Source organism: Chiloscyllium plagiosum, chromosome 13 (genome assembly GCF_004010195.1).
Source record: "Chiloscyllium plagiosum isolate BGI_BamShark_2017 chromosome 13, ASM401019v2, whole genome shotgun sequence".
In the NCBI taxonomy this organism is placed as follows: domain Eukaryota; kingdom Metazoa; phylum Chordata; class Chondrichthyes; order Orectolobiformes; family Hemiscylliidae; genus Chiloscyllium; species Chiloscyllium plagiosum.
The window spans coordinates 43,921,780-43,932,553 of NC_057722.1; the positions used below are offsets into that span (position 1 = coordinate 43,921,780).

Consider the following 10,774-nt stretch of genomic DNA (forward strand, 5'->3'; position numbering starts at 1 on the left):
GAGATGAATGTGGAATTTGGTGGGTGGGATATCAATTAAGTGGGTTGCTTTGTCCTGGAAGGTGTAAAGATTCTTGAATGTTGTTGGAGCTGTACCTAGCTCTGAAGAAGACATACTGGACTTGAAATATTAACTTTGCTTCTCTTTCCACAGGTAATACAAATTAAGCCTCTTTTCTCTAGAATTTAGCATGTTAAAGGGTGATCTGACTGAAGTCTTCAAAATATTAAAGCGGAAAACAGGTTAGATAAAGATAAACATTACCACTGGGTGGAGATTCAAGATCTATAAGACCACAAGACCATAAGAAATAGGAGTAGAAATCAGGCCATTCAGCCCATCGAAACTGCTCTGCCATTCAATCATGGCCGATAAGTTGCTCAACCACCTTCTCCCGCTTTCTCCCCGCAACGCTTGATATCCTTGATACTCAAGAACCTATCTTAGTCTTAATTGCAAGTAAACTCTAATACTATGCTCATTTTAGCTTGTCTTCTACCAAGGCCACTCAGTGCCTGATATCATTATAGCTTTGCTTCCAACATTGACAAAAGGGCTGAATTCCAGTGGTAAGGTAAATATGGCATCAAGGATCTGTACTATCCAGGGGGCATAGTCTGTGAATTAATGCTATACAGTTCAAGAGAGATGTTAGAAAGCACTTCGACACACAAAGGATGGGAGATGTTTGGAAATCTGTTCTATAAATGGCAGTGGATATGGGATCAGTTGTTAATTTTAAATCTGAGATTGACAATTTTTTGTTAAGGAAACATATTAAGGGATATGAGCCAAAGTTTAGACAACAGATTTGCCATTATTTCATTGAATGATGGAACAAGCTTGAGGGGTTGCTCCTATTTCAATGTTCCTGTGCCCTTAGATGCAGACTGTCCTGCTGAGTGTGCTCAAGATTCTCTGTGCTTGTTTCAGATTTCCAGCACCTGCAATATTTTGCTTTTATTGGAGCTGTGTCGACCCGAAGAGTATTCCATAACACTTCTGAATTGTGCATTATAGGCAATGGACAGTCTTTGAGGAGTTAAGAGATGAGTTACAAGTCATAGAATTCTAAACCTCTGACCTGCTGTTGTAGACACAGAACTTATAAGGGTGATCTAGTTCAGTTTCTGCTTAATGTTGACACTCAGGATTATGTTAGTGAGGGATTCAGTGACAGCATTGCCATTGAATGTCAAGGGGAAATGGTTAGATTCTGTCTTGTTTGAAATGGCCACTGCCTGAAACTTGTATGGCACAAGTGTGACTGTCCACATGTCAATCCAAGCCTGAGATATCATCCAGGTCTTGTTGCATTTGGGCATGGATTCAGGATCTGAAGAGCTGCAAATGGTACGAAATATTGTGCAGTCATTAGTTAATATCACCCTTCTGACCTGAGGATGCAGAGATGGTCAGTGATGAACCAATTGAAAACCGTTTGGGCAAGGAACACTACCCTGTGGAACCTCTGCCATAATGTCCTGGGACTGAAATGACTGGTGTTCAATAACCATACCCACCTAACTTTATGGTAGGTATGGCTCCAACCAAAGGAGTGTTCTTCTGGTTCCCATTGTTTCCAGTTTTGTTCAGGATCCTTGATGCCATATTTACCTCACCACTGGAATTCAGCACTTTTGTCTATGTTGGAAGCAAAGCTATAATGATAACAGGCACTGAGTGGCCTTGGTGGAACCCAAATTAAAATAAGCATATTATTACAGTTAAATTGTGATTATCTCCTTAGTTTTCCATCATCAAATTAAAATTATCCCCATTATGCTGTTTGCTTGTAAGTGGGGTCTTATGACACAGTGATAGTATCTCTACCTCTGGGCCAGAAGGTCAGGATTCAAGTCCCACCTGCCCCAGAGGAGTGTCATAACATATCTGAACAGATTGATGAAAGTATTGACTTGATCCTTTTGTCCATGGCTGGCCATTAAGAACTTGAGGTATTTATAAACATCAAGCATACACGATTCAAGGTTGTCAAATATTTTATTTTTGAAATCATAACTTATAGTATGTTGTGGTTCTGTTCGCCGAGCTGGGAATTTGTGTTGCAGACATTTCGTCCCTGTCTAGGTAACATCCTCAGTGCTTGGGAGCCTCTTGTGAAGCGCTTCTGTGATGTTTCCTCCGGCATTTATAGTGGTATACTATAAATGCTGGAGGAAACATCACAGAAGCGCTTCACAGGAGGCTCTCAAGCACTAAGGATGTCACCTAGACAGGGGACGAAATGTCTGCAACACAAATTCTCAGCTCGGCGAACAGAACCACAACAACGAAAACCCGAGCTACAAATCTTCTCACAAACTTTGAACTTATAGTATTTTATTGTAATGTCAAATATTCTTTAAATCATATTTGTATCAAGTGATTTATGAAACTGCTATTGTTTTATCACACAGTACACTCGTACAATTAATCTTTTTAAGAAATACTTACAGTGAACAAAAAAATTAAACTTTTCTGAGGTGCAAAGATGGTTTCACTCAAAAATGAAACAAAATGAAATGCATATTTAATTCAAAGAAAGTCCTACATTTTTAAAATTTCCTACATTGCTGCTGTTACATGTATCAACCATTGCAGAACCTCAAATGTAATACCATATCCTGCTATAGCCTCAGAATTCTCAACATGCTTACACAGTGCCTTTATGTTCATGCATGATTTTGGTGTTCTAATGTTTAATCCCTGCAGAAATAAAGTTAATGGAGTTGATATATTACTCTGGCCAGAAATTTTCAGAGGAGTGATCAAAATGGTTGATGATCCATTGAACCTCATGGAGCTTAAGGCATTAGAGTATTGACTGCTGAGTTTCATCAGCATTTCACACAACTGGCCCATTCAAATTCAGCAGGAATAAAATGGGGGCCAGGTGGTGGCAGGTCCGTAGATCTCAGTCATTGTTGGGATTGGCAATATGAAATCCTTCCTCTCACATATCTTAAAATGCCATTGGAGCTCAAGGACTTTATTAACTTGTGACTTTTCATTATAAAGTTGATTCCTAGGGAAAAGATAGCTCTCCTGTGCCTGCTTTTGGATATTATGATGATGGGACGAAGGGACATGCCGTCACCATACAATGATGATCTCTCCACAATCAGATTGTCTTACCTGTACTATTTTGTCAGATGAAAGAAGATATGTGAAAACATGGAAGGCCATGAAAATAAAACATATGGAACCACAAATATATATTTTCTAAGTTCCTGCCTTCCTGATTGTACACTACAATATTCAAGTAATAAAGGTTTGCACTATGATGTTACTTCATTGCAGAGACTATTTTATTTGTGTTGCACTTATTTCCATTCATAAATGTAGAATATTACAAGGTCAAATATGTCATACTTATGTATCTGTCTATTTCCACAATGCACCAGCATGATAGATCATCAAGCTTCTACACTCGGAAAGGAAAATTAGCTAGTTAAATTCCCATGTCAGTCAATTTTAAAATTATATATTCATGTGCATGGTCACTGAACATATTTTGACGAAAGTCCAATGTTTTCTAAAGGCCAAGAAGCAGTTATGTGATTACATTTTATTTGTACAGGTGAGTAAGCCATCAAAACATTCATCACATAAGGCTATCTCATTTGTCGGATTTGGAGAGCACTTTGTACCTAACGTACTTAACAACTTGATTGTATGGGTGCATTGCACTGTATAATGGTGCCTTTTGGATACAGGCTCTAATATTTAGCTAATGGTGTAATTGAGTAATTTGCCTCTCTCTGGAACAATGGGTTCATATCTGCTGAAGTATAATTCACACACTGAAGTAAAGCTGCACATTAGTGCATTAAATTTTAGATAAACAAAGAATTTTGAATAAAATTTGATTCCAAACAAAATCTACTGACTTGAGAAAACTAACATATGCAGGTGAGGCACATTTTAAACTAAGGTAATTATTTTTGCTTTATGTGCTTGTCTTGAATTGAAACAATGTTTTTCAGCATTACCACTGACAGGCTTTAGTGGATTTGATGCAGATGGTTACACTTTCAATTCATTGATTTTATACTGGAAATTTTTTATTCGAAGACTTCAAGCAAGCAAAACTAAACAAAATCTTGTCATTTTAATGTGACTTGGAGTTTTAAATCTCTCACAGCAATAATGTTAACTTTCAAATGAATATTATAGCAACAATTACACAAGCATTGTTAGAACTGGATTACAGTCATTGCACATATTTGAAACATATAAACATTTATATCTTCATTCAAGTCATTTTAACAATTTGATGTTATCAATTAATGATTTTCATTCATACTTCAGCTCAATTTAGGTAAAAAAAGACTTTGCCAACATTGTAAACCATTCAATTTTAAAAGCTCAGGATAGAAAATGAAATGACCAATTTTCCGTATCTCTTTATTCAATTCCTCTAAACTATACATTAATTTCAACAACAGAGTATGTTATACATTTTTAAATTTTGTGTAACTAATCATCAATATGCAGGCATTATTGGTAAATTCAGCATTTATTGTTGATCCCAAGTTATGTTTGAGAAGGTGATGATGGGCCTTCTTCTTAAGCCATTGCACTCTGGATGGTGAAAATGTTCCTAGAGTATTCCTGAGTCATGCCTTGTAGATAGTGGATCAACAGTGGTGAGATAGGAAGTGAGTTACCTGCCACAGAATTCCCAGTCTCTGATTTGTTCTTGTAGACACCTTATTTATGTGGCTGATCCAGCAACATTTCTTACCAATGGCAATGTCCAGTATGTTGATGGTAAAGAATTCAGTGATGGTAATGCCTTGCAATGTCAAAGGGGGTTGCCTAGTAGGACATTCCAGGATTTTGACAGAGCAATAATGAAACAGTGGTGATATCTGTTCATGTCAGAATGGTCTGTGACTTGGAAGGAAGCTTGAAGGTGACCCAATTCAAACATGCCTATTGCCCCATCCTTTTAAGTAGTGCAGTTTATGAATTACTACCAATGTGCCTTGGTGAGGGTTTGCAGCACAGATGGTAAGCAGTGCAGCTGTGGCCCTATAATGGCAGAGGGAGCAGATGTTTATGACAGTGGATGAGGTATTAAATCAATAATTTGTATTGACCCAAATTGTATAAAGATTCTTGAGTGTTGTTGGACCATCCAGGCAACTGCGTTGTTATCTGTCAGACTCCTGGCTTGTGATAATAAACCCAATTCAATATCTTGTTGCTGATACAAAGGTGTTGGGTATCACACAGTTAACATTGCATTCATACTTCCCTAAATGGTTCAACAAACTTTTTTCAATGAGAATATAAACCATGAGGACTAATGGAATCCCATGTACTATTCTTAATCTTTGTTGAGCTTGCTGATTTCAAAAAAATGATAGGCATGTTCCTCTGTGTTAGAAGGGGAATATTTAACCTTTTTAAATAAATTGTTCTTGGGATGTGGGCATCATTGACAATCTGCATGAGTGTTCTTAAGAACGTGGCAGTGAGATACATTCTTGAACTGTTGCAGTCCATGGGGGAAGGATAGATGCACCTATAGGGCTAGTGGAGGAGAGTTTATAATTTTGACTTTGTGACAATGAAGGAATGGTGATATAGCTTAGAGGTAACTTGTTGGTGGTGGTGGTATTGTCATGTTTCAGCTGCCCTTGTCCTTCCATCTGGTAGAGGTCACAAGTTTGGAAGATGCCATCAAAGGAGCCATGGAAGGTTGCTGCAGTGCATCATGAAATTGGTACACACTGTTATCACTGTAGTGAAATAGGGAGTTGATGGGGGTGAATGCTAGAAGGTGGTGGATGGGGTTTCAATTGCCTTGCTATCCAACCAACTGGAGAGTATTCCATCACATTCTTAGCTTGTGCCTTTGTAACAGGCAGTCAGGAAACAAGAAATGAGTTACCTGCCACAGGATTCCTCGTATGTGACCTGCTCGTATAGTGCCACCTTATTCATATGATTGGCTCAGTTAAATTTCTGATCAACGATAAAGTTGAGAATGTGAGTGGTAGGGGATTCAGAGATGGTAATGCCTTCAAATGTCAAAAGAAATTGCTTACTTTCTGTCTTGATGAAGATTGAATTACTCACCCCTTTCAGTACATACTTGAAAAGTACTCTTGCCACATGCAGGCATAAACTGCTTCAGCGTTTAAGGAACTTTGTGAATGCTGCATGATGTATCCATTTCTTAACATCCCAGTTGTGATCTTATGATGTTGGCAATGTCAATACTGTGAATTCCACTCTGTCTCCAAGTGAATTAGAAAAGCTCAGACCAGACCAGCATGGACAGATACCTTACTTATGAGCAAAGGATGTAAATGCTACCTGTGGAAAGAGGCTGTGCACTGCAAATTCATCCTGGATAACTGTGCAAAATAGGCATTAGCAGGGGAGGTGATGGTTTATTGCTAATATTGCTTGACTGTTAATCCAGAAAATCAGGTTTATTTCCAGGGACCAGGGTTTAAGTTTCATCATGTCAGATGGTGGAATTTGAATTCAATTTAAAAAAAATACCTCAGTGAGGAGACTGATGAAGACGATGACATTGCTGCCAATTGTCAGGAAAAACCCAGTTGGTTCACTAATGCCCTTGAGGGAAGGGCATTTGCTGTTTTTACCTGGTCTGGCCTATGTGATTGAATGTCTGGGCATTTAGGGATGGGCCACAAATGCTAGCCTTGCAAGCAATGCTCTGATTCTATGAATGAATAAATAAAAATTGGCAGCTTGTTTTGGCTGTATTGATTTGAATGAAGAAATAAATCAGGTAGATATTAAAACGGGCTGCTATTTCACTGGTACCTGTTTAAATATCCACAAAAATACATAGCCAGTATCTTTAAGGGACAAGTGGGTATGGGGAAAATTATCCAAGAGAGAAAAAATAAATTACTAAATTTGAATTATTTATAGAGAAGGGATAGTCAACACAAATAATGGGAATTATGTGCTAATGAATAATGAAGTTAGCCACCATAGTAGCTGTTAAACATTCAGTCTGAAAAGCATCATAATGCAAACCAGGTCGCTGTATAAATACTCAAATACTTTTTTTTCCAGAGCAGCTGAGAAACACCTCTAAACATTTATAACAAAGACAAACGACTCAAAAATACCAGGTGAAAGTGGATACTGCAGATGCTGGAGATTAGAGTCTAGATTAGAGTGGTGCTGGCAAAGCACAGCAGGTCAGGCAGCATCCGAGGAGCTGGAAAATCGATGATATCAGGGCAGCTTTGCCAGCGCCACTCTAATCTTGACTCAAAAATACAGTCCATAAGAGCTGTAAGGGACACAATATTGGTGGCTTTCTTACCTGCCTGGCCTGCATAGTTTAAAGAAATACAGAGATTAATTAACCTTTTCTGAGTCTTGGCTCAAGGTATTGATGAAATTGAAGTGAGAGGCGCACTGTGGATCAGACACATTTCCCTCCCGCCGAACCTGGGGCATTAAAAATCACATTCTTGCAGTAATTGCGTCTCCTCCTCGTCGGGCTGGAGTTTGGTATATTCCAATGGGAGGCCTGTGCCATCCGCACTCTTCAGGTGGAGACTGACCTTCCTCTTGGCTTCCTGGAAAACATGGTCACAGCGGCGGTACCACAGGGCGGTGAGTGAGAAGATGACCACCAGCAGGATAATGTTCAGTGCGATGTGCCAACAGAAAAAGTTGGTAACAAACATGAGGTTGGCCATGTCGTCGCTCTTCCAGGCTTTGCCCATGAAGGGTCTGTAGAGGATGAAGGCGGCGTGCAGCAGCCAGGTGCCCTGGGTCATCACCAGGCAGGTCTTGGTGAACCACAGGATGTGGTCATTCGGTCTCCAGATCTCAGCAGTCAGGATCAGACAGACCAGAAAGCAGGCGAGCAGCAGCAAGGTGTGCACGGAGTTCTCTACCCTCTCCTTGCCGTGCATGTGAGAGTAAAGCAGTAGCGCTTCGATGTAAAACGCCAAGGTGATGGCTATGCTTTCCAACAGGAACAGGCGTCTGGGCAGACAGGCCTGGCTAATAATGTCCATCCAGCCACTCAGGGCGAAATAGGAATACATGGTGACATGCTGCCACTCATTGGGGTGGATAAAGGGGTAGTCAGGCTTCTCCTTGTTATAAATAACCAGTTTGTACACTCCGGGTGGATAAAAAAACTCTGCCATGACTGCCAGGGTACCGTATACGATCTTCATCACCCCTTCAGCTGGAATCCGCTTCAAACAACCCCGGAATCCACGTGGCCGGGAGCGGGAGACAAGTTGGATCTCCTCACCCCGGAGCACCATCAGAGAGTACTTGAAGGCGTAGAGAACCCCGAAGGAAAGGAAAGCCAGGCCCGGCGAGATGTGGCCAATGAAGGTGCCCATCTTAGAGCTGAGGTGCTTTCTTGCCTGAATGAAGAGACCCTGCTGCGGTGAACCTGTCAAACCACAAACGGAGAGGCAGGCTGCTTTTTTTTTGTTTAAGCAATTTCCTGGGAACGCCTTTCCAGCTTCCCTTCTCGAAGCACCTGTTTCGAGAGCTGTCAACTTTTAAAAAGGTCAACCCCCCGCCGCCGTGAAGTGGAAAGTGAATGACTTTTAACCGAGCTCAGTGCAATAAACAAAGTGACAGCGTTGTATAAAAACTCCCCACCCCCACACACACTTTTGACACGGGGCACCTGGAAAACTGCTGAAATGTGTTTTGTCCCAAGTGTGTTGTTTTGAAACTCGATTCTTGTGAGGTTTTGTGAAAAGCATTCCCACCCCCTCCCCCCCCACACCAACCCCAAACCAGCACTCCCCTGAAAAAAAAATTAAGATGTTGTTATCGCTAAACACTGCTGTAACTCTGTGGTTACGGTTTGAGCTGTAACATTGCACACGGCTGGCTGGAAACGGGAGCGGCAATGCCGATGTGGGATCGCACTGTACAGGTTCTCTCTCAGCTGCGGGCTATACATACACACTGTGTATGTGCATTCTGCCGATTTCAATGACTGCAGCGTGCAGCCAAGTGACTGTAGGAATCGCCCTGTATCTTTTAAATGGGACGCTACGCTCGCTGAACCAGGTGCTGAAAGTCATTCTCCAACTGATTCTGGGGTCTTGTGACTCACTGGTAGTGCCCATACCTCTGAGTCCAGGACACCTGGGTTTGAGTCCCACCTGATCGAGCGGGATGTCATAAACAGGTTGATTAAAGTAACTGCAACCTGTTACGTGATTGTAAACGGGACAGGAACGTCTTTAGGGTCTTGGCTGCAGAGATAGTATCCTCACTGAGACAGAAGAGGTGAGTTCAAGACCCGGGTGTATCACAACATCTTCGAACAGATTAATCAAAAATAACTGCAACAGATACTGACTTTGGGAATGGCACAACACGTTAGAAAGCAGGTTACAAGATTTTCTGACATTGCCCCTAGAGGCCTTGGAGATGGAGCGGCTGAATGCGATCAATATTGCGGTCTCAGTATCTCTCAGTACGACTGAGACTCCACCCAGCACCATTACATCTAACCGTCAGACTTGTGAAAGTTGTGGTGCGCCTCTGTGGACGTTGGAGAGACCTCTGCTGGGTTTTAAATTATCTAGGATTGCTTTGTAAATTAAAGGGGCCTTATATTTCCCTGATTTGGGATGGTTAGTTGTGGGCAATGTTGATTTGTTTAGATCTGGTATCGGCTGGCGCACAACCTGTTTGAGAGTGTATGCACGTGTTAATACTATTAACTTATGCAAAAGAAATATACCACTTCCTCTATACATTCAGAAATACCTTTTAAATTATTTTAATTGCACACTTACGAAAGCATTTTACTGTGAATGCATTGAAAGGAGGGGCTTATTCATAACAGTGAGAAGAACTACTTTGGAACAATAAAAGGGCCATTGAAACCTGATACTGGACAAATCATGTAATTAATCACAAATATTTAACCAACTACTACTCTGCTGGGAAGGCCAAAGATCAGTAAATCATTGTCTCTCCTCAAGGATAAGTAAAATGAGACTTGCAATCAGGCAGCACTAGTGGAAAGGGAGATAGCTTAATTTAAAGCTACTCAATAAAGGAGGGAGGTCCTTATCTGCAAGGACACCTCTTCCCAACCAAGTAAATGCGGATGGTGAATGCAGAGACAGCCAGCAGCGATGGGGTCAGCTTCACAACCGGACTCGGCGAAAGTGACGACTGGAGACGCTGGAGATTAAAGTCCAGAGTGTGGTGCTGGGAAAGCGCAGTCGGACAGTCAGCATGAGTAATGAGAAGGGCTTTTGCCCGAAACGTTGATTTTCCTGCTCCTCAGATGCAACCTGACCTGCTGCGCTTTTCCAGCACCACTCTAATCTTGACTCTAACTTCCAGCATCTGCAGTATCCACTTCCGCCTTGTGCGTGTCAATATCCATACTAAAGGTGTTATTCATTTTGTCAACATTTCCACCAACTGTTGGAAGCCCCCTGGAAGTGCAGGAATACCACAGCTTGCTGGAAAGGAACCTGGATGACCCTGCGCACAGGAATCCGGATCTCAAACAATTAAAACCAAGACTGGAGAGTGAGAGTGGACTGGAAGGATACAGAGGAGGGAGGCTTTAACTAATGAAGCTCTCACGGAGCATGGGAAGGAGAATAGAAGGAAGATGATGCTGAAACTAATGACAGTACCTTGGAAGATATGAGGGCAATGTGGAAGATGCAATGATATGGGTACTGCCCATATACACAGGTTCAGATGACTCTTCCCACATCAACATAACTAGTTACACAGTACACTGTAGACC

The 10,774-nt window shown here is 41.3% G+C and overlaps 1 protein-coding gene across 1 annotated transcript; it reads right to left on the reverse strand.

Moving 5' to 3' along the window:
* Positions 1 to 7,200: 7,200 nt before the first annotated feature.
* On the reverse strand, positions 7,201 to 8,609 carry LOC122555952 (transmembrane epididymal protein 1-like). The gene has a single exon (XM_043702253.1). The coding sequence runs from the start codon at positions 8,370 to 8,372 to the stop codon at positions 7,464 to 7,466; it is 909 nt and encodes a 302-aa protein (XP_043558188.1). The 5' UTR covers positions 8,373 to 8,609; the 3' UTR covers positions 7,201 to 7,463.
* Between the last annotated feature and the right edge of the window lie 2,165 nt (positions 8,610 to 10,774).